At 36.6% G+C, this 24663-nt stretch overlaps 1 protein-coding gene across 5 annotated transcripts; it reads left to right on the top strand.

The window, feature by feature from the left end:
- The first annotated feature begins 1147 nt into the window (after positions 1-1147).
- LOC112528709 (ATP-dependent DNA helicase homolog RECG, chloroplastic) lies at positions 1148-24663 on the top strand. Of its 5 annotated transcripts, none has more exons than XM_025139733.1 (18): positions 1148-1297; positions 2599-2688; positions 2779-2914; positions 3822-4382; positions 4496-4608; positions 5423-5657; positions 6704-6873; positions 10643-10724; positions 11634-11723; positions 11914-12147; positions 15197-15268; positions 15448-15600; positions 15848-15991; positions 17735-17893; positions 18248-18331; positions 22084-22656; positions 23683-23930; positions 24490-24663. In XM_025139733.1, exons 2-17 carry the CDS (start codon positions 2600-2602, stop codon positions 23773-23775), a joined length of 2988 nt encoding a protein of 995 aa, XP_024995501.1. In that variant the 5' UTR covers positions 1148-1297; position 2599; the 3' UTR covers positions 23776-23930; positions 24490-24663. The 5 variants fall into 5 exon arrangements, with proteins under 5 accessions (XP_024995501.1, XP_024995502.1, XP_024995503.1 ...); XM_025139734.1 differs by lacking the exon at positions 1148-1297 and having other exon boundaries at positions 2511-2688; positions 22084-22442; positions 22569-22656; XM_025139735.1 differs by lacking the exon at positions 1148-1297 and having other exon boundaries at positions 2511-2688; positions 4272-4382.

Genomic DNA, 24663 nt, shown 5'->3' with positions numbered 1-24663 from the left:
AATGCCGTTGAGTATTTGATGAAATCACATATCTAGTATATTTGATTTTATAAATCATGAGAAATGCTTATACTTGGGGATTTTGGACATTTGAATAAATAAATCATATAGTATTTTGATGATTTGATATATAAATAATGAAGATTATTTGACGTAAATGCACTTTTAGTGTATTTGGTTTTTATAAATCATCCAGGAGTTACATATTATTAAGTTATAAAATATTCTAGAAGTTGAAATCGTATGTTTTTTTATTTTGGAGATGATTTATCCCAACAATTGTGAGTTTTTGATTAAATCACATTTTGCAGTACGAGTTTGCATAAACATGGGGTAAATGTTTATTTTGACTTATGTTGATCTTTATTGTGTATTGACATGAGTTGTTGAGCTTATTGGTTTGATTTCGACTCACATAAGTTTTAAGGACAGTTGTCCAATTTTAAATTGCTCAAAGTTGAGTTTTGGACGTTATTTTTGTTGCATATTTATTTGGGAATTGCATGTTTTGAGTGTGTTGGTCATTAGTTTTGAGTCATATAATTCAAACCGTAATGTATTGAATCTATAGGCATAAAAGTCACTCGTGTTTGGTAAGTCGGGAGTTTTGATGCCCTCACTTGGGGCCGATCATTCCTTGACATATGTGAAGGATTTGAATTCCATTTCGTTGCAAACGTAACGAAATTTATAATTTTAATTTATAGATTCAAAAAAGAACATCTAAATCCAATTTAACCAATACCATCACCCTCGACCACCCCACCCCCGTGGCTCCACCACTGCTGCCGCCAACATCTCTCGCCACCACTGTCGTTGTTGCCACCACCATAATTCATTATTATCATCATTCTACCAACGGCACATATCTCACCCCACCCACCACACCGTCAACACCGACACTACCACACCATTATTATCGTCGTCACTAAAAGAATTTGGTTTTTTAGAATTTTTTCTATATTTTGATAAAATTTAACCCAAATAAATGAATCGTACCATTTTTTGGGTCAACCGGTTACTGCAGAGGCCGGGTTAGAATAGGCGAGGTTCAGAAGGTGTGGGTTCTCTATTGCTCTTACCCTTTCTCGCGCGCGCATTAAGTCGAACAACTGGTCGGTTCCCAAATCCTTTCAAGTTTGAAATCAAGGCTTATGGTGTAAGCAAAATCTTGTTGAAATCAAGACTTTAGGAATTTCAATTCTGAATAATCCGTTCATAATTGCTCCTGTTGCCTGAATGGCTAGATAAATTTTCGTAGACGCCATTGTCAGCCTCGAAGTAAAAGCTGAAGTTTGTAAGTTTGGGTCTCTTTTTTGATTTCACCTTTTGTTATCGAATTGATTATTGGTTTCCATCTCGCTTGATGACGTTCATTTACTTGCTGCCATTATGCTTTCATGCTTTTGTAAGTTTGTTGGGAAATACCAACGTCCATATATATAAATGCATCACCAGACTGCTGTTCTTGTTATTTTTTACATTTTATTTGCCCTGATTTACACTTTGCTATGCCGAGTCAGGATAGGATTGTTAGTACACGTGTTCGCATGGTTTTGTGAGTTTTTTTGGTGTTATAAGTCATTCAACTACAGTGGTTGGTACTAGTATGGGTATACATGGAATATCTATAAAACGTTATTAATTGAAGTGCCAGTCCCACATTGTGTAATATTCAGTCTATTCATTACTAAAAGAGATCCAAAGGTGAATTCTATTGTTCCTAATTGGTTGCAAGATAGATGCCCAAAACATTCTTGTATAATATTAAAGCACCATGAATGCTTTTTAAGTTTGCAAGGGAAAGTCTGACCCACAATGCTGACTAGAGGGAAGCAAAATGTAGAATTGGAAAAAGCCCACATCTGTTCCATCAATAGGAGGAGATACAGTGATCAAAGCATTCAATTAAGAAGTTGAACTTTTCTATTTCCTGGCCATGGAGTTCTAGGGAATTTTCTAAGCCGAACTGGCTACTACCGATCAACAAGAAAGATCCATATCAACACTAATGCAATAAGTGCCAGAACAGACCACTACCTATCCCAACTATTTGCTTTTTTTTTCAAGATATACAAACTTGCGAAGTTTATGATGGCTTTCTTGAGTTACCACATATTTCTGTTGGGTTTATGAGATTAGTAATAGTATTCATTATGAAAGATGATTAGTAATAGTATTCAATGGTGGCTCATGATTTTCTTGCTGTTAATAGTCTATTTCGGGAAACTGCTCCGAGTCTCTATGAGAAAGAGAAGAAATTGATCCTAGACCTACGAATAGATTTATTGCAAGCTACAAATTTTGACCTTGTAACCTATCACAAATTTGTAGGTTTACATTGCGTTGTTGTGGATTTTATCAATATCAAACAACACGGCTTCGAAACTTACCGTAGATTATGTGACTAAACTTAACACATGATTCCTTCATACCAAATTAGTTTAGTGAATGGGTATCCTCTCCGAGTTGTTTCTTTAAAGGTTGATGTTATCTGTTCTTTTGGTTTTTGCTAGCTTTTTTCTTGCATGCATTTAGTTATTTGCCGACTACTAGAATGAATAAAATCTTCTCTTTCTCTAATCAAGCAACTTTTAGCATGCAGTGTTTAAGTGAAAGATGCTTGGCACATGCAAGTATTTTTCAAGCTGCACGAGGATATAGGCATGTTTTGGGTAGAAAAATGAGGTACATTCGATGGAATGAAAATCATCTTTGTGATCTTTGGGAGTAAGCGAACTGATTAGGTTAAAGTATTAATCTATTGAATGCTTGCAGGTTTAATGGTCTTCTGTTGTGCAATATCTCAAAATATTTCTCTCCATCTAAACATAAATTAACAGAGAATCTATTTCATCAAGTAGATAGTTATGGCAGAGCAAGAAGGTTGGACCAGCGAAAACTGTTCAGTAAGGTGTGTGTTCACCAGACAATTTTGTATGTATGCTACGGCCCCAGCTTGATTTGTTATCTGTATTTTCATTGTTGTGTTATCAATTGTTAGCTGTTATGCATGCAAATGCAATAAGACCTCTTCCAATTCTTTCTAAAGGGTGTTAGTACTGTTACTGAAAGGTTGACCTGATAACCAGACACCGCATTTTATCGCTTAATAAATGTTCTTTAATCAACTTGTAATTCTGTTTTAGTGGTGATTATCTTAGTACTTATCAACTAAGGATTATGCAACTGTTTGTTCCTCTTTGTTTCAATCTCTTTCAATGTTACTCGTTAACGAGATATAAGTATCATATTAACGGTGTTTTCTCTTTTCTTTTTGCTGCATAAGATGTATGACATTGATTTATTACTTTGTAATCAGTATTTATTTTATTTGCAAAACTTGTAAAGATATTAACAGAATATCATGAAATGGCTTCTATGTTTGAGCATTCTTATCAGTGGAAACTTGAATTTTAGGAGAACCGTATTAGTGGCTTATCAGTATGACTCAGATAGAGAATGCCACCCTTTCACCCTTGATATGAAATCTTCTTCAGTTCTTCCTACTCTGACTTCTTTGTCCTACGATACCTGTCAATCTATTTCTTCCTTTGTTAACAGAACAAGTTTGTCCAAATGGATGATAAAAGTGAAAAAGCTTGAATGGCTTTGGTCTTTGCTAAATGCTAACAGCACCTGATATTTCTGTCTTCAGATTTTCGTGTTTGATGTGTAATTTTGTAGTTACTTTAATACGCTAAGGAACTTATCATATCCTTGAAGCCTTCTGAAGGCATTCTTTTCTGCATCCTTTTCACACTTTATGTTTTAACTTATCCAAGTAAAGTTAATTTGAATATCATTTCATTTGCTTGTAGGTATCCCCCGCTATGCCTCATGATAGTTTCGATGAACTCTTTGATGAAGAAAAAGATGATTTTGATGCATCTTTGGCACGGAAACAATTTCCTTCTATCATGTTAGGGCGATCTAGACCAGTAGATTTATATGATGGAAGTTCAGATGGCCCTGAAACTGAGCTTCTTCATAGCTCCATTGGTACGGAAATGGTGGACCCAGATGTGCTGTATGACTCATGGGGTTCAACAACAGATGAGTTCAATCAATTTTCTTCCAACAAAACCAAAAGTAAATCGAATCAGGGTAGCCTGGGTTCAACATGCTCTCCATCAATTTCTCAGAATGAGAAACCTTCATCAAAAGAAGAAAACTTTTCTGCCTTGCCGTCATTTACTAAATCCCAAAATTCACAAAAGTCAGATCTTCAATGTGCTTTTGATGATCCTTCTAATAGAGGTGCACTTCAGGATCAACCAGACACTGCACCATTTGAATTGATACTTGATAAATCTATCAGTTGTATACCTGCATTAAGCAAGAAGCTGTGCAATCAGTTGGAAAACTCTGGTTTGCCTACGGTGGGTTGTAGGAAAATAAGTAAATGTTGATACTGTTGTTGCTTGGTCTTCCCATAAATTACCTTGTCTTCTTTTGTGGTCATGGATAAAATTTCTTTTTTGCTGATCTGTAGATAAGGAAGTTGTTGAGTCATTTCCCTCGGACATATGCTGATCTACAGAATGCACAGTTTACAATTGATGACGGGCAGTACCTGATATTTGTTGGAAAAGTTTTATCATCCAGGTTAGAGTTTGTCTTGATAACTATCTTGGTCCACTCTTTGTTAATAATATTTTGGGTACAATCTGTTGTCTTTTACGGATGATGTCATTCATTGATGAACATGATAAATTATTTGAACATCTGTGTTGCTTAGTGGTTGATGTTAGAAGAAATTGCAATAAAATTATCTTCTCATCCATGTGTGTGTATGTGTGGTGTACATCTTTACAAAGGAAGTCCATTAATAACGAAGTAGGAGGAATTATTGATAAAGATGGCTCTATGAACCAACTTGCCATTTAAAGAGGAGTCATGATGTTTCAAGAGAAAAATGCTTAGAACTCCCTCTGGAGCACCCTCATTGGGAAGGAATTCCATCTAAAAGTTGAATAGGCAGAAAAGAAGCTTTGGTTTGTCTGTAAACTCTTTTTCTCTGTTCGTTACAATGCACAGTAAGGGGTGCTTCCCTCGTCTAATTACTGATTTTTTCATTTAGCTTCATTTTATTTGTCCTTTCTTTTTGTTTAAATTGTATGGAAACCAACAGTAGGTGCTCTTGGTGTGGCTATTTACGTCAGTGCTTTAGCATGTTATCAAACAGTTGCTACTTGAGATACCAGGAGGTTGAGTGTTTCAATATAGAGCATGGAGTAAGTACTTATGATGACAAATGGTCAAATACCTGTTCATAGATTTCTATTGGTAGATATTATACTTGCTGGGTGTTGCCCTTTTATCAATTCATTACAATCTTCTGGTTATTGGAAGCTGCATCATAGAAAAACATTTATTTTGTTTTTCTGTTTTGATGTATTTATATGATATTGAAATGTAGGGGAATCAAGGCAAGCTGTTCTCTATCATTTCTTGAGGTGATTGTTGGTTGTGAGGTTGCTGAAAGTGGTTCAGCTTCTGCATGCATGGTTTCTGAAAAGACTAGTGGAAGCAAGAGAACAATATATCTGCACTTGAAGAAATTTTTCCGCGGGACTCGTTTTACGAATCAATTTTTTTTGCGAAGTATCCAGGAGAAGCAGAAAGCAGGAGACATTGTATGTGTCAGCGGGAAGGTGAGTTTTTAAGTTTCTGAATGTCATATATTAAATTGTTTCACGAGTTCTACTTTGTGGAGGTTTGCTTTCCTGTCTATTATCATAGGACTTACAGTGCTAAGGCAGTACCCATTGAAAGGGAATTATGGTTTAGTTTTAGTATCATTTGATGCTTCTACATTGCAATTTGATTCGTGTCCATTAGTTTTATCTAATCTGTGCAAAATAAATCAGTGTGTTGAATGAAAGAAAGAGGTTGCAGAAGAGAAACAATAATAATCAGCTTTTATACAGATTGTCTTGATATTTTTACAGACAATATAAAACCCGGTTGTCAGCATTAGGTTTTGCTCGTTTGTTGTGGACTTGATTCCTCCACAATCTTTTAGATTTGATCATCATTTTGACTGATCAAAATTAATATTAAAGGTTCTATATAAGCTCTTCCTAATTGACAGGCACGATGCTTTTATGACCACTAAAACAGATGGCTCAAAAACACTGAATGAAGTGGGCCATGGACTTCAGCTAGACTTGGCATCTGAAATTTATTTATTTCCACCCGGTCAACTGGTGGGAAGCCATTATCATGTTTTTGCAAACCAATCAAGCACGTACTTCTTCTAGGGGGATGGATTACACTTCCTTAGCCCACTTATCTAAAGTGGATCAAACTTATAACCATTCAAAGTCCCAAGTTGGAAGCGATGTTATTTTACTACTTGGTGTATCTTTTAGGCGCTAATATACCATCAGCTAGAGGTATTGGCCAAAGGGTCAATGGCCCAGAGGCACCTGGGTTACCAACTGATCCCAACCTCCTCGGAGGTCAAGGGTTCAAGCCTCCCCAAAGGTGGAGAGTGTGTGAAATATTATATACTTAAAAAAACAAAAGGTATTGGCATGGAGTTATTGCTCTGTCTTAAATTCTAATGGAAAATACTAATACGATAGATCGATACATGGTAGTAAATTTCTACACTTTTTGGAGTTAGGAACCGGGCAGGCTTTTGTAGCATGAAGTGAGATCATGCAGAATTTTTACTTCATGTTCCTTTGCGTAGGTGAGGACTATGTCTATGCGAACCAAAGATCATTATGAAATGAGGGAATATAGTCTGGACTTAATCCGAGATGATGATGAWGAATCTGCCTGTGCTGAAGGGAGGCCATATCCAATTTACCCTTCAAAAGGTGGTCTCAATCCAAAGTTACTTGGGAACATTATTGCAAGGTTTTGATTTCCACCTTCCGCATCCAATCAGTAATATTCTGTGATCTGCAGTTCTGCACTTGTTCTTTTATCGCATTCAAAGTTCAGTTGATGAGCTCTTTATAGCTAGTAGATGATATTAGTAAACTGACGAATCTTTTAGTGAGGTTCTCTTAGAGGAGGCTGTCCAAATATCTTGATTAAATTGACTTCGTTCATATTCTATTTATCTTTGACTGCTTTTACTATGTTGGCACTATACATAAGCCTCCATCTGTCCTTATGTCATGTGATCTCTGCTATGCACAGGGATGCGTTTGTTTAGATTTTCATTCCTTCATACCATCCGTAAGGTTATGCTAGGATTATTTATGAGATGTCTCTGAGAGTCTGAGGACAACAGTACTTCAAAAATAGGTGAGGATATTACCTTATGATGAGTTGAGGAACAAAAGGACGACTTTTGGTTTAACGGTATCAGATGCAGGACAGTTATCTTGTCAACTTCTGGGCTATGGTAGATGGATCATATGTCTTCACAAATTTTGCACCCTTGTTGCACATTTTTACAAAGAATATATGATCTTTATCTTTCTTAGTACACAATTAATTTACATATTAGATACATAGGAATGTAGTTCTACTATGTCACTTTGTCTTAAAACCATTTTACTTTAAGAAGCATGTTGCTTGATCTCTATTTGTCATGTGGGTGGGGGGGGGGGGGGGGGTTACTAGTTTTTCAGGAGAAGGTATCTTTGATCTGTTTATATATTCACTTTCCTACTAAAACCAGATTGAGTTTTTTTTGTGCAAGTAACTTGATATGCAATGTTTCATTTTAAGAGTAGTTGCTATACTGTGGTTTTCCTGTTTGAGCCTTGGACTTATGGTTGACTTGTCACTGGAGTAGGGGTCATTCATTTCTCTTCTGCTTTTTTGATCTTTCTATTCTATTATCTCCAATAAGGTTCCATATTGCATGGTGACACCTTGAGTTCTCAAAATTTTTACCAACTTTTGTCATAACCCATCTTAGTTAAACCAAACCAAACATACACACTTTATCCCACCCTGAAATAAGGTGGGGGGATGGCATGCATAAGAGTAGAGGGGCTGTTCCATGCATATCCCCGACTAGCTGAAAGTTTTAGAAAGTTGAAGATTTTGACAAGTAGTCGAAGAGCTTGATAAAATGGATATTCTTTTTTTGTATGCAAAAAGGCAACAAGAAAACGAAGAATAGTAGAACAATACATGCAATAAAGAGACAATAGAGAAAGTACAGTAAACTAAGCGACTTAAAAGGATGCTGCCTCTAAACTGTCCTCGGACATTGTTAACCTACATGTCGGATCTATAAACTTCCCCCAACCCACCCTCTACCTCTCCATCCTCCTCCCCCTTTCTGCACTATTCCTTACAGATAATCTGCGACCCTAATCCCTCCAGGAACTCTTATCAAAGGTCATGTCATTGGATTGGTCTAAGATATGCCCTGCCTCAACTCGAAGAGGTCTAAGGCTGCCATGTCCCGTGTCTGAACCTGCTTATCGCACGTCCTCCTTGGCATGCCCCTCCTTCTCATCCTGTTGCTGTTACGCTCTATACCCTCCGTACCGCCTTACTGGTGCTGTTATTTGTCTCGTGTGACTGTGCCCAAACCATCACAATCTTCACTCCAACAATTTATTTGTGATAGGTGCAACTTCTAGATCTGTCTCGTAGATCTCTTTCGGTATCCTGTCCAACATGGCCCGAACAAGAGGTCCCATCTCAACATCTTCATTTCTGCAACTTCCAACTTCTTCTCATGCGCCTTCTTTATGGTCAACACTTGAGACCCATGCAACATATGTAACACCCTAGTTGTTATATATTTTAGATTTCAGTGTTTTAAGCATTAAATACAAGTATTATGATCAAATTAAGAGCATTAAAAAGGCACCAACAACATTAGCATCTTTATATCATCATATTTTGAACGACAAGTCGCTTACAAGTAACTTACAAGGCAAAGCATGAGAAATCAAACCTAAATATTTGACAAAGCAAGTCTAGTAGCATGACAAAGTAGGCTAGTTATGAGTTGTTAAGGCCAGAAGTATGTGTTGGCAAAGTTATTGATAAAAAAATTGGTCTAGTATGCATGACAATTAAAAGCTAGAAGCATGATTCAAGATTCTTTTATCTTAAGCATGAGGTGTTAAACTCTCATAATACCTTTACCATGAGAGCGAGAAGAACAAGTAGTTAATGCATTGTAATCACCTATAAATAGTGGTTGAGATGAAACCATTATTTCCATACCGAAGTAAGAAATCACTCTCATTACAATACTAAATTCGAAGTGAGAAATCAAAAGAAAAGCTAGGTGCAACAGAAGGTGAGTATGTTGTAAGATTTACTGTGATACATGTATGCTATATAAATGTATTTTATGCATTATGAAGAATTTGATAAGATGTTTTGGCATGTTTGCTTTACATGAAATGAAGATATGTTTATATGTGTTCTTCACATAAGGCATGAAAGTTTTATGCATGTTATATATGACCATAAATATCTAACATACGGGATATAGATAGAAGGGACGTCTTGCAAACGGACCTTATGGGGCAGCCTTTATGGACCCTGGGGTTAGCAAACCTCAAGGCAAGTATGACATACTTACATGTCGCAAGTGAGATCTCAAAAGAGTATTTTTATGCATGATGAAGAGTTCTAGTGAATTATTATTCACAAATTGATAAGTATTATGAAAATTCTTTATTAATGAAACCATAACTACTCATTAAAGCTTAAAGCTTACGTATACCATGTATGCATCTCAGGGAAGGAGTACAGAGGGATATCATGAAGTACTATTCTAAGCAATATCAAAAATTTGTTGTATTATAACCTATTGAGTTACGTTTCCGCTGATGTTCAACTCTGATATAATAGTAAGATATGAAAGAAATAATGTTTAATTCGCATACAAGACTTAGTAGTACCAAAAGAATGTAACGACACCCATTTAGGATTGGGATGTTACAACATAGCTGTCCTGATTGTCACCCTCTAGAATTTGCTTTTTAGCTTTAATGGTACATTCTTGTCACACAACACTCTCGTGACAACCCTCTACTTTAACCACCCTTCCTATATAAGGTGTGCAACTTCTTCCTCGACCTCTTTATCTTTCTGAATCAAAGAGTTTAGATACTTGAAACTGTCCTTTTAGCATACCTATTGCCCCTCAATGTTGACTTACACTCCCTTGTAAATAAGCTCCCAATTGATATTGCACCATATATTCGGTCTTAGAGCAGTTAATGCTACAAGCCTTGGGTTCCAATGCTGCCCTCCACAACCCCAACTTGGCGTTACCTCTCTTTTTCTTTCCCTTGCCAATACAATGTCGTAGCAAATATCGTACACCATGATTTCTATTAATTCCTTGCTTCACTCTACGATCGTCATCATCCATGTTAGTCAGAAGCCAAGAGAAAACACAAACACCAAATTGAGATGGTGTCTACGAAGGACCACAATTTTTTTGGTTGTGTTTGTATGTAGGCATTTATATTAAACATGTACAGAGTTTGAACTCCTGATTTTAACCACTCACCAAATGATCGTTCACTGTTGACATCTTCCATTATCATTCATAATCAGGTGCTTCTTCAATGACTTAGTATGATTACTTATTATTCGGAGAAGTGCTTCACATCTTTTGTCATGGTCAATGGACCATTTAAGGCTTTCTGCATACATGTGTATTCATTTGCTTATTTATGTTTTCCAGGGTGCTAGATGCCTTGCCTCCTGACATAGATCCTATCCCAAAGAATATTCTCCAGATGTTTGGATTAAAGAGCCTTCGTGATGTAAGTATGCTAAATTGTCACATTTTCTTTACTCTTTTTCTTTCCTAAATGCAAGGCATGTTATGTATATAGCTTTGGGCAAAGGCATGTATATATATGAATTGTAATATGTTTGAGCCTATCTTTGTTCAAAGAGTTATATTATAACACCCCAAAATCTAAAAAAGAGCGACTAATTTAGAACTTTTAACAAACATAATAAATAACACGAGATCCTTCCAAGAAGACCATACTTAATTACAAGTCTAAAACATTGTTAGAAATCAACAACCTTAGAAATTCATTCCTTACAAGGCCTAGGCTAGAACTGGGTGTCACTAAAACCCAATAAAATCGCTATCTCCAAAACAATGCAGAAAACGTCCCAAATAGCTAAGTCCTTCATGAGTCCCAAACTAGCACTTAACTCTTCTCAAGGGTCGCTAATACCCAATAAATTTTGCCAATTGAAATAGTGTTTATAATTTAATACGTAATTTTTCCAAAATACACCATTTTCAAAATACCAAATAACATTGTTCGATGACGGGGGAGACCCATTTCCATTGACCGTGGTGGCATACAAAGTAAGCCACGTATCAAATTAAAGTCCCTTTAAAGCCAAGATGCAAGATGTTGTCCCACTAAAAAATATAAGGGAATGCAGTTGTCCCACCATAATTGATGGTGGATCCACCAAGTATTTTTGGGTGAATTATGAGTTGGTACTTGGTAAGATAATTCTGTAAACAGAAATCTAAATGACTAGTTCTGGATCTACTGTATTCTGTTTATACCATATAACTTTGTAATTATAATATGATTCTTTAGAAAAAAAAATCTTCTTTTGGTCCATGCTGGTTTCTGTTGTGCTGAATGCATAGTGATTTGCTTCTTAGATGACTTGCATTTGTCTAATTACTATTGCAGGCATATTTTGGGATTCACCAGCCAGCAAATTTTAATGAGGCTGATTTAGCTCGCAAAAGGATTATTTTTGACCAGTTCTTCTACCTTCAGGTGAGCCTTTGTTATTTAATGGTGTTCTTTTGAGCTTCTCATGATGGCGCATGAAAAGGATGATTGCTTGGAAATCACCTTTTACTATAAAACGTTCATGAGTTCATGTGGGTGGTTTCTTTTATTTTTATATATATTTTTGGCTTTTTGATGCGGTGCAAGTTCTTATGCCATATCTACGAAATAACAGTTAGGACGCTTGTTCCAAATGCTTGAAGGACTTGGTACATGGATCGAGAAGGATGGTTTGCTAGACAAGTACAGAAACCCTGCAACAAATGCTGTACTTGCTGACGAATGGTGCATTCTTACTAAGAAGTTCCTGAAGGCCTTACCATATTCGTTAACTTCTAGTCAATTAAGTGCTGTTTCAGAAATCATTTGGGATTTAAAGCGACAAGTTCCAATGAATCGACTTTTGCAGGTCTGAATTGAAGTAACCATTATTTTTTTCTTGACTTCATTGTTATTAAATATATGGTTTCTAGAATCTCGATTTTCTTTACTGTTACACGAGTTAGTGATTTATATTTAAACCAAACTAAACTAGACCGATATATCCCACTCGGAGGTGGGGTCTTTTTGGGGGGGGGGGAGATGTACACAAATCTGACCTCTATTCTAAAGAGTAGAGAGGCTGTTTCTGCGATGACCCTGGGATAGGCATAGAAAAACAAATATGTTGATTTTTTTGAAAAGCTAGATAAGAGTAAACAACAAAAATAAAACTAAATTCTGGGAAACTAGATATGAGCAAGCAACAACAATATAAATAGAAGCAAGTATAGGAAAAACATAACCACGTTTTGGAAACACCCCTAATCTAACTTAGGTTTCTGGTAACCTAACTACCGACTCACTAACCCTATCTTCTGCCCTCTACCAACTCCATTCTCCCATCTACAACTCCCTAGCCTGCTATCCTATTTGTATTTCATGTTGCTTATATCATGATGCATTCATGTAGTGTATCTATATTAGATTACCTCATGCCAAGTTGGTTGACTGATTCTTTGCTTATGGTTTTTATTATGCGCATTTTATGCAATTGATTGCTGAAAAATTGAACAATATACCAGCAGAGTATGAATGGGTACTTCAAACGTTAACACTCTAGCCCAAAATAAAAAGGTTTTCATGATCTTCTCTATTCCGATTGATCTTTTGTTTAAATATATTGGAAATAAATTAGTTTTCACCAGATAGTGTCTTTACATTCCTTTTACATAGGTTATAAGAAAACATTGCGCTTCTCATGTGGCATAAGAATGGTTTGAAGGGAAATTATTTGAAATGGAAAACATTGATGATTATTGTTAGATTATTCAAGGTTTTGTTAGAGTATTCAGGAAGCTAGTTAAGTCAGCTCAGTCTTCTTTAAATTAACCTATTTTCTAGGAATGTTAGTTTAACTTTCTGATATATAGATGCATATAGGGCAGTAGCAAAATGTATCAGAATGTATTAAGTTAGCAGTGCTTTAGATTGTTTGTTTCCTCATAATAACTTTTATGGTATCAAAACAGTAACCAAAAAATTCGTGAGTTGAAGAGAGACAATGGCTCCTGTAGCAGATTCAGATTCTGGTGTGAGATAGGTGGTGGTTTTGAGGCTCAGACCTCAATATCTGCCTCTAAATCTAAAATCAAACTCGATGCTACCAATATGTCCCTTTAAAATACTACTCACAAGCTCAATGGAAAAAAAAATTGCTCCAATGGTATCGGTTGGCTCAATTGGTAGTTCGAGGCAAAGGGAAGATTGGATTGCACAATGGTTCCAGTTCCGCAAAGAAACCAAATGTGGATGATCTGAATTTTCCGAGTTAGGATATTCAAAATTCTATGGTGATGGCTTGGTGTGATATTAATGTAGCATGATATGGTGAATCAAATCCTGTGTATTAATTGTATAGATATAGGTTGATATGGTGGATCAAATCTTGTGTATTTATTGTGTAGATACTAACTGGCTGCTATATAAAGCCATGTATTCTTGAGGACAATAAAGTGAAAGTTTTAAGAGAATAAAATACAATAAATAAAATTACATAAATTCATCATAATGTAGAAAACGTATAAAAATAATATTTTGAGGACAGTAAAGTGAAAGTTTCAAGAGAATAAAATACAATAAATAAAATTTAAAAAAATGAATAAAATGTAAGAGGAAGGAGTATTTGATGTTTTAGAAGAAAATTTAGTTTTATTTTGAGGTTATATTGGTAAAACATAAGTCTGTTTCACCTTGTTCCATGGGGTGGTGGTGGAACACACCTGTTCGGCTGTTCCACCTTGTTCCACTCTGTTTCTGTCTCTTCCACATAAAAGTATTGCCAAACGTGGAACAATGATCCCGTTCTGTTCTGTCCAATGTATCAAACGCACCCTCAAGGAACAACCTCTGTCTCAAAGAAAACCCACAACCCCTATCCAAGGAAGACTTCTTGTGCTTTTATTTTATTAGAGAAAACACTATCGAATATCCCAACAATTTGCAAATCACAAAGACTTTCAACAAAGTACAAAAGCATTTAACAACTTGGGATGGATTTAGATACAAAATCATTTATAAATTTAGGATACACACATTAGTCAGAAATAACAATTTAGAATAAGCATTTTACACCGAGTTTAATTTTTTTTTCTTCTGAAAAATGTTTTTGCACTAATGAGTGTATCATAAGTTTATAAATGCTTATCTAAATCCATCCCAAGTTAAATGCATCTATAATGCTTTTGTAATTTGTTTTCAGAAGTGTTTGCAATTTGCGTATTGTTGGGATATTTGATAGTGTTTTATCCTATGAAATAAGGGCAAAAGAAGTCTTATTTCGGACCAGGGTTGTAGGCTGTTCTTTGGGCAGTTGTTCCCCGAAGGATTTGGGCAAAGAAAGTCGAGATAAACTAAACAAAGAAAAGGAAAGGCTGCAGAAATGCATGCTTGCTTTCTTTGGTGAAGGGTTGCAGAAAGATATGTTGTAACTTGTAAAGAATATTCTTGAGTTTGATTGAAGGGGGAAAGTGAGGAGAGGAATTGGTGACAGAGCCACCGCTGGTGCATTGAGTAAATCAAGCATGGGTTCTTTTGGCAGATCATATGAGCTGGCAGTTCCTATACTACTATATTAAGCCTTTGAATTGTTAAATCACTAAGATATCACTTTTGAAACTCGGAGTACGGTATAAGGTCACTGGATGGGAAGGGAAGGTAGGGATTCAGAATGACGTGATTAATCAACTTGATGTTTCCATGTATTCCTAATGTTAGTTTTTTTTTTTTTTTTTGCAATTTAGACTGCATCATATTTGGCAGGGAAGCTATCTCATATTAATTACTATTCTCCTTGTCTACACAAATTGATTTCTACTTGATGGTGTTTGTTTGGTAATCCATGAAACTGTTATTGTTGATACACGTTGAACACATGCTTGTATGTTACATATTCAATTTAACTTACTGTAATTGTGCAGGGGGATGTGGGATGTGGGAAAACTGTGGTAGCTTTCTTGGCATGTATGGAGGTTATCGGTTCAGGATATCAGGTTGATTTAGTTTATGCTCTTATAATTTAGAATTTTCCATACTGTCATTGGACCAGACCAGGTCTACTATCTATATGGCATGGGTCTGCCTAGTTTTTATGCCTACTAAACGCTTAGGTTCCAACATATGTCTGGTGAAATAAATTTTCTTGGCTTGGTCATCTGTGGTTTATTTGTAGGCAGCTTTCATGGTTCCAACTGAGTTGCTTGCCATCCAACACCACGATCACCTTCTTAATTTGCTTGAGAATATGGAAGATGTACATTGCAAACCATCTGTTGCTTTGCTAACTGGCTCGACTCCAATAAAGAGGGCGCGCCAAATTCGTGAGGTATGAACAGGCGTCACTACTCTCTAGAAAAGTTGAATCATTGTTATCATTTATTCATATCAACAACTGATGAATTAAAGGGCCAAAAAGATATGCTAGTGGTGGTACATGTTTATAGTCTAGAGAATTTTCTTTCCTCTGAAGGTAAATATTTGAAATATTTGGAGGAGGGAACATTTCAAGTATTGTCATTTTTACTTGGACCTGTATGTTTGCTTTATTCAACTTTGCTTTATTCAACTGGCAGGGTCTCCAAAGTGGAGAAATTGCACTTGTCATTGGGACCCACAGTTTAATTGCTGAAAAGGTGGAATTCTCCTCTTTACGGATTGCTGTGGTAGATGAGCAACACAGATTTGGTGTGATCCAGAGAGGTCGATTTAACAGCAAGGTGCCTCTGAGCTTTAAAGATATCCTCATATTAGATCTTTCATCTGTTAATATTTTCTTTTTGGATAAAGAAAGAGTTAGCAATCATGATGGGGTACAAACACACAATCTTCTGCTCCGAAGATGAGCAATCTTATTCTTTATGACACACACCTTATTGGTATGTTGTTTATATTGTTATCTGTGACTGTTAGCACAATGACCGCTGTTAAGTCGCCTTAAAACGTAGGGCAATAGATAGATGGAGCATCAATGTTTATGAGGATTAAGACCTCCTTTCATATGCTTATTCTTTTTCCATTACAGAAGAGAACAAGATGAGGTGAGGTGCATCAATATGCATGAACACACATGAATGGTGGATTCATGTATATATTGACAAGAAAAATGCTTTGAGAACTAGAAAAATCTGTTGATTCTATCTGAACTGGTTGGACTGTATAATAAAGGGTAAAGCCAAATGCTAACTTGTTTAGATTAAGATTACTGTTCTTATGCATTACTTTCAGTGATTTGTACAAGACACCTTCCACTGTTGTGGATGTGGAGATATTAAGGTGGAAGCTACAATAAATATCCCTATATTTGATAAACTAAGTCAACTGTGGCAGTTTAAGTAAATCCTTATTCGTGGAATGGCGAAAAGTTTTCTATTGCGTAATTTATGGGATAGAAGTCTCAAATATTGTGGTAACCTGAAAGTTTGAATGTAACCAGAAAATTAGAAAAAAAAAACAAAAAGAAATAAAGAAGAATCGTACATATAAACAAAAGTACTGCAGCATGCTAACAACCCACAGTTCAACTCTGCCCTAGAAGAACTTCTAATCAAAACCCTATGTCCACAATTCAATCTTCATATTGATGGAATGGCAGGTTGAGTACCTTAGTTGGCAGTCAAAACTGGAATTCTTTTCGCAATCTTATGGGAGTATACAACTGGACCTGGAAATGAGTGGAGAGATCTGTTTGGTAAACCAACTTAAGAAGGCAAAAAAGTGGACGTTTTGGAAGCCAGTGGATTTATTAATGTTATGAACTTATTTTCTAGTAGTAGTGTCATAAGTACGTCTATCAGAACATGTTAATGTTTGTATATTCTGGTTAGTGTCAGAACCATGTCTTTGTTGATATATTACGACTACTAACATCAGATTATTTATATATGTATTATATGGTTGATCATTGGTATCCTTTTGTAACTTCTATTGGCATCATTTTCAGCCGTACCAACTAACTAGGGACATGGGCTTTGCTGGTATTGTTGCTGTTACTGATACTGTTTTTATGTTCTAGCATAGTGTTATGTTGCTTACTATAAGCAAGTGCTCCATTACCTAGTATATCAATTACATTCTGTAATATGTCCTCCGTTATCCCAAATATATCATTTCTCTATGAAATGTTGGCACAGGTTTCCATCCTTCTTTTGAATCTAGTTTAGTTACATTAGATCCCTTTCTTGACCAAAAAACTTGTCCTCATATCTTATTAGTGCTCACATGCTTTTTAAAACCACAGCTCCTGCATGCTATTTCAGAAACAAAATGGGATCTTGATTTAGTGAAGAAAATATGAAGGGCCTTTATGTAGCTTATACATTGTCTAAGTAAAGTGACGTCTGCTCCTTATAACCCTGTGTGTGATTTAGCCAATCAAATTTTCAGTGTTATGTCCTATCTTTTGTTCGCTCTTGTACTAGAAGATTGCTATTGTCACCGACTGAAGCTCTGAAATCTTGCAGCTGTACGGCAACTCCATAAATTCCAGATTGGCTGAAATTGATTCAACTGGCTCCTCAAAAGGCGACATAAATATGGCTCCTCATGTACTTGCTATGACTGCCACCCCAATCCCAAGGACTCTTGCTTTAGCATTGTATGGAGACATGTCTCTGACACAAGTATGTAATCCTGCTGCCTGCTTTATTAGAATTCTTTTCTACTACATATGTTTCCAGGCTTCAAACTTCTCAAAACTTGATTGGGTTCTTTAAATGCCTTTATGTTTTCTGTAAGACTAGATCTTCGTAAGGGCCGTTTGGTGCAATAGACATGCTTTTGGTTTAGGATTGGATAGCCTAACAGTGAAGTCCTTAAAGAGTGTAAGCTTGGCGTGCAACATGTGTGGTCTGAACCAATTTGTGTTTTTGGAGCAATATATGTGTTACTTTGCTTTTCAATAGGATTTTTTAAACCTATACTGCACTTGAATTGCTTACTGGAGTCTAATGTGACTTCTCTTGATTGAGTTTCAGATAACCGATTTACCTCCTGGGAGAAAACCAATAGATACATTTATAGTTGAAGGAAATGAGACTGGCTTTGAAGAGGTTTATCAGGTATCTATTACTATCATCTCGTCTGATCTATGAATATCAGAAACAGGAGGTAACTCTAATTTTGTCCAATGTGCTTTGCTGTTTGTCGACTTTACAAGTTTGTACAATCTTCCATCAGAAATCGTCCTTCTTTGTGTTATTTATGATTATTGTTTATTCTGCTAGAACTGACACCTTCAGGTAAAGAGTATTATACTGGAACCAGATTAATATTTGCAGGGGAATTGTATGCTTCCACAACTTCTGCAAAGAGTTGGAAGTACCAAGAAGATGGTGTCTGAGTTAACGTATTCGGTCATTAATGAAATAAAAAATGATTATGTACCCCATTACTTTGTTGTAGTTAATTGCATTCCAGTTGCTTGAAGTATCAAAAGTAAGATCAGCTAGAAGTTTTAGAATTATGGTCAATTTGTCCTCTGAAAATGCACGGATATAAGAATGTGACTGCCCCGGTAACTGGTACCTTAGTCATGGATAGTGAACCTTTGCAGTAGCAAGTAAATGCTCGCGATTTTGAATAAAGTTTTTCAAGGGATTCTGTTCCCTTTTTTCAAAAAAAGTACTCGTGGTTTGTAGGTGCAAAGATGCCACAAATGTTATAGTAGAAAGGAGCATAGTATAGTTTGGTTCCATGAATTGCTAATTGTCTATAATTATGTACATAGCTTGAGATGTAGCATTGCTGCTTGAAAGATGTTCCTTTGAGGGAGCTAAATTTGTAAACAACTTTACAATTCATGACATGACAAATCGCACCTTCCTTGAAGATTATGTTATAGTTAATAATCCAACAGACTACCAATTTCTCATCTCTACATGAAAAGACAAGCTTAGTGATGTAGACCAATAGTAAATCAGTTGGATTACTTGAATTTGCTGAATGATTACAATCTCCACAGGCTTTCGAGAGGCTTGGGTCTCTCCCAAAACAGTCTCACACTCAATTGAATTCACGACACATAATGCCCTTAGTCACCTACTTTATTTATACTACTCCCGGCCACCAATTGTCTTACCTGACTACACGTACTAACAGACAATCCTACCCGCCTACCAATATTGACCAGTTGACTTCCATACCCAGGGTATAACAATACCCGCCCTCCAACACACACCTTGTCCTCAAGGTGGAAAGAAATGAAACAAAACTTGAATCACAACTTGTTCATCTGAAAGTTTCTGCCCATTGATTAACATCAAGCTGAGCATTGGTCCGCCAAGACTCCACTGATTTCCACAGTCGTGGAACAAAACCATCCTTAGTATTTCGGGGAATGATCTTGGGCAGTCTCCAATAACACTGCTTCCATTATCCACGTTTAGATGCTTGTTCTTTAGTGATCTTGACCTTTTTAGTGTTGAACCCATGCAACAATTTGTTTTTCTGTCACTTACACATTTTACTTCTAATACATCATCTTCTACATTGCTACGGTTGTTGAAATTTTCAAGTAGCTGCTGCTGCTCCTTCCTTGGTTTATCTGGATGATGTTTAAGGCACTGATCTTCATGTTCAATGGCCTTCATCCACTGCAGTTCTCTAAGTGCATGCACATACACTGCCTCTTTTCTATGACTTTCAGAAAAATTGGCAGTCTCGTACCCTTTACCCCTCCAGTCCTTTGGGTTATCAGGTTTAGTGTAAACCCAATCTTATACCCTAGAGGACATGTATCTCTCTTTTTGTCTCCTCTCATCATCCATCTTCTAGAAAAAGCCAGAACTTCCTCATCCAATTGGCTTGTTAGATGACTGATTTCTCTCTCACTTGGTACATATGTTCCAAGTGAACTTGTACCTATCTGTGTGACCACTTACCATCTCTCTCCTATTTTGCGCTGTGGAAGTTGTTTTAAACACTTGTATCATTTCCTTTAACCTCTCCAATATCAACTCTTCAACTCAGCCAACACTGACCAAAACAAAGGCCCACCCAACAAAATTGACTGGCTTGTAGCCTACTCTGCCATGTTGCTATGTCATATTTTAGTATGACTTGTGTTTCTTGTGGTAGGTACTTCTCCCCCCTCATTTTTCCTCTTTCTCGAACTAAATGGCCCTTTAAGCTGGAAGGGGCGACAATCGATCAACAACTCTTCTTTTGTTAGAGAAACATCAAATCTTCTTGCAAATAGTGCATTAAACCACTCGAAATTCTCAACTGGATTAGAAATGGTTGGAATTGCATACCCAATATTATTAGCATCATCCAACCTATAAACCTGAATTGTTACACCAATGTATTCTCCTTGATCAACGAAATCAGGGCAACCGTTAATAACCCTGATGAATTATTGCTTCTTTGCGAGTCCCTAACAGTTCAACAGATAACTGAGCATAAGATGCACTTTCCATTCGAGATACCAACTCCCTGTTGACTGAGATGCTATGCTGTTAATTGCGGTGCTATAGCAGTTAGCGGTCCTAGGGGAAATAGTGGTAAAAATGCAAGTTGCAAACCGCACCGCGGAAGTTCTAAACCGTGCTTTGCTTTGCGGCGCGTTGTGGGCAGTTTGTGTGGTTTGGCGGTTTAGATGAACACCCCTACTAACTACATGTACTAACAAACTCTCCTACCCGCCTACTAATATTGACCGGTTGATGTCCATACCCAGGGTATAACACTTAGTTGTCTTCACCCACAGCCTTGGATAAGTGCTCCAAGTTGTGAGTAGAACTGGAATATAGCAACATAGTTTTATGCACTAAATGTTCTAGTGCACCTGTCTTGCAGTTATCATGATTATTAGGTGTCTCATATTAGATAAGATGTGTTCTTCCGGAATGCCCCATATTAGACGTGATGTGTTCTTTTGGGATCTTAAATGATTTAACATTCTACAGTTACTTCCATCATTTAATGCACAAGGTCCTAGGCATCCCCAGCGGGTATGGGGAATCGAATTCCCTCCGCCGATTTTTGTTGGGCCTATCCCTGGTCAATCCCTAGTTCAACAAAATGGTTCAAAAAAAATTGTCAAAGTTGGTTAAAAAATATAATATATTATATAACACATTTAAAAAAAGAATTAATTAATATATATACATACGGGTTGGGGAATACAGTTACCTTTCCCCGGCCTCGGTTTTCAACATGTCGGGGATCCCGGACCGGGTACCCGTTTTTACACGGCATCCCCGGCCCCGACAGGCGGGGCAAATGACCATGCCTACAAGGTCCACTGAGTTTTGAACCCCCCCCCCCCCCTTGCTGCGGGTCATTTTATATGAATATGTAGCAACACTATTTGAAAATATTTTGGGAACAACAGAACAACACCAAACGTATTAGCTAGATAGTATGTTTGGTATTTTGGGTCACAAACTGTGTTGTGTTAATATTAGTTGTTACATAGACCAAGTATTTTTTTCAATGTTGTTTCAAGTGATTGATGATAAAAAAATTGCAACGCCACTTTCTATTTACGTATCCTATTATCATGCATATTCTGGAGCTGTTTGGTACATTTAGAAAGAATTTTACGAGAAAGATCTTGCGTATGTATATTTTTAAGTTCGGAACAACCTTTTAATATTGAAAAGAACATTTTAAATTAATTTAACTTGATGGACATATAAGCTCCTAAAGACGAGTACCAAAAGCAGTTTTTGTAATTTTCTTAGGATGGAGGGAGTATTAAATACCAGCAGGGTTCCTGATAAGTTGTAACCAGGTGCATGGTGCCCTCCCATACATGGTCTGATGAGAAACAATCAGCAATTTATATGTTCTTTTTGTTTAATTGCAGATGATGAATGGAGAATTAGAATCAGGAGGGAGAGTGTATATAGTTTACCCAATTATTGATCAATCAGACCAACTTCCTCAGCTTCGTGGCGCTTCTGCTGACCTTGAAGTGATATCAAATACGTTTGAAAGTGCCAATTGCGGCTTGTTACATGGGAGAATGAAAAGTGATGAGAAAGACGAAGCTTTGAGACGGTTTAGATCAGGAGAGACACAAATTTTGCTTTCTACTCAAGTCATTGAGGTTGGTGTTGATGTACCAGAAGCTTCGATGATGGTTGTTATGAATGCTGAGAGATTTGGGATGGCTCAACTACACCAACTTAGGGGACGAGTTGGACGTGGGGTCCGCAAGTCAAAGTGTGTACTTTTGTCTTCAACGACCAGTGGTCTGGCTCGATTGAAAGTTCTAGAGAAATCATCAGATGGTTTCCATCTGGCTAACATGGACCTTCTTCTGCGTGGTCCTGGTGACTTGCTTGGTAGGAAACAGTCAGGACATCTTCCAGAGTTTCCAGTTGCCAGATTAGAAATAGATGGAAATATACTACAGGAAGCACACCTTGCTGCACTGGTAATGATTCTGAACCAAAGCACTACCCTTTTTGGCTTTTGTCGTATTATATTTTTAGCGTCAAGTTCATACGAGAACCAACTATTCATGATGAATATTGTGATAGATATAATTCATCACAAATATTTCATGAATTGTTGGTTCTCATAGTTCTCAAAATATTTATGGTTCCTAAATTAACTTTCCCGTATATTTTAAATTTATTATTATTATATTGGTTGCATGAGAGAGTTCTTGGTAGGGTTGAACGAAGACCATGGATTGGTACTTGATATGCTATTTGATGTTGAATATTCTGTTGAAAACATGTTTGACATAGCTTATTTTTAGCTTTTTATCTCCCCAATCGTTCTATTCTAGTATTTCTTTTTTGTTTTTTCAAGTTGAAAAAGAAAGTAATTGTTGCTCAAATTCTCAGCAAAAGCACTCGGTGTGCATGTTGTAAAACACACTTATCACAGGGCATGACCATTTTATGCAGGATTTAAGTGACCCATTTTGAGAATACATGCAGTGAGTTTCCATCATTTACCCCCATTTTTAGTTAATAGTTATCTACACAAAGAAGACAAATCTGGTTAATCTGGGATGAAGATAGAAGTCATTCCATACTCTGGATGCCAAAATGTGGACTTCTTTCCAAGGGGCTTATCGATATTTTAGCATTGTGAATATTTAAGCACTATATGTGATTCTAGTGAAGGAACCCACTTGTAGGCCAACTTCTATGTGATACTTCTCTACTTCCATAAGCCACATAGAACGCATAAGCTATACTATTTAACAGGAGAGAAGAGTGTTCTTGGAGACACATAAGAAGCGTCTTTGTCCGAATGAGCATACGTTTTAAGTTGTCATTTCAGTAGCAAGTTTTTTTTTTCACTTCCTGGTTTTTAGAGCAATTTTATTGTCAAATTAATTTTTTTCTGGTAAAAGCTGTTTTACTTGCCAAAATGCACATCATTCACAATGCCCTTATTCTTTTCCTGATAAACTTCAATTTACAAATACATGTTATAATTGCAGACAATTTTAGGCGAGTCGCATAATTTGGAGAAATTCCCAGCACTTAAAGCGGAGCTCAGTATGAGACAACCGCTCTGCCTTTTAGGTGATTAATGGAAAGATGCATCATGAAGCCAACAGAAGACTCACACATCTAAAATGTTGGTGGACGTAAGATTAATATGCAGTTTCAGAACCTTGTAAATACCTCCTGATTCTTGAAGCCCACCCAGGGATGTGCCTAATGCTTCCATGCAGTTGATATTTAGGTATGTCCTTTTACAATCCTTAATAATCATATCACCATGAGATGCTAGGAATTTGAATGGCATATATATGCTACTTCCTCCCATAAAATGACTTTACAGTCTAGTAAAATGTCTAAAACGCCCTTGACTAATTCCAAGAAAAGAAATGTTGCAAATTTCATGAGTTAGTTTCTATCATTTTGTGTGATTAGGGGCCGTTTACCTAAACACTTACCCAGTAAGCACTTATCGGTAAAATTAAACACTATTGCTTACTTACCAGGTAAGATTTTATCCACTAAAACGCATCGTATGCAACAATTTATCCCAGTAAGCGCTAACCATGGTAAGAGTCCTCGTTCTCACTTACCGGGTAAGACTCTGGATTCTTGTCTTCGCTCTTACCGGGTAAGATTTTTAGTCATTGACATATTCATCCAGTAAAGTAAAGTGAATTGGTAAGTGCTTACCCGGGTAAACGTTTGGTAAACAGGACCTAAATCTACTAGTAATCTGTCCATGTAGCTGCCATAACTTAAGGAAGGTTCTTCAATGAACTATTTTCCCTTCTGAATTTCAGGGAGAGTAGCAGTTAAACGCAGATATGATGAAATGAAATTTTGTGGGTTGAACGGTACAGTATATTACCCAATTCATCTCTTTCGATGCTTTCTATGTATGTATGTATGTATGTACAAACCTGATGAGATATCCAGATGAACTTTCTTATGTTATAATCTGACTTACACTTCCT

The sequence above is a fragment of the Cynara cardunculus genome (genome assembly GCF_001531365.2).
Source record: "Cynara cardunculus var. scolymus isolate 2C chromosome LG 15, CcrdV1, whole genome shotgun sequence".
NCBI classification, from domain to species: Eukaryota; Viridiplantae; Streptophyta; class Magnoliopsida; order Asterales; family Asteraceae; genus Cynara; species Cynara cardunculus.
This window is presented reverse-complemented; position numbering and strand designations above follow the sequence as displayed.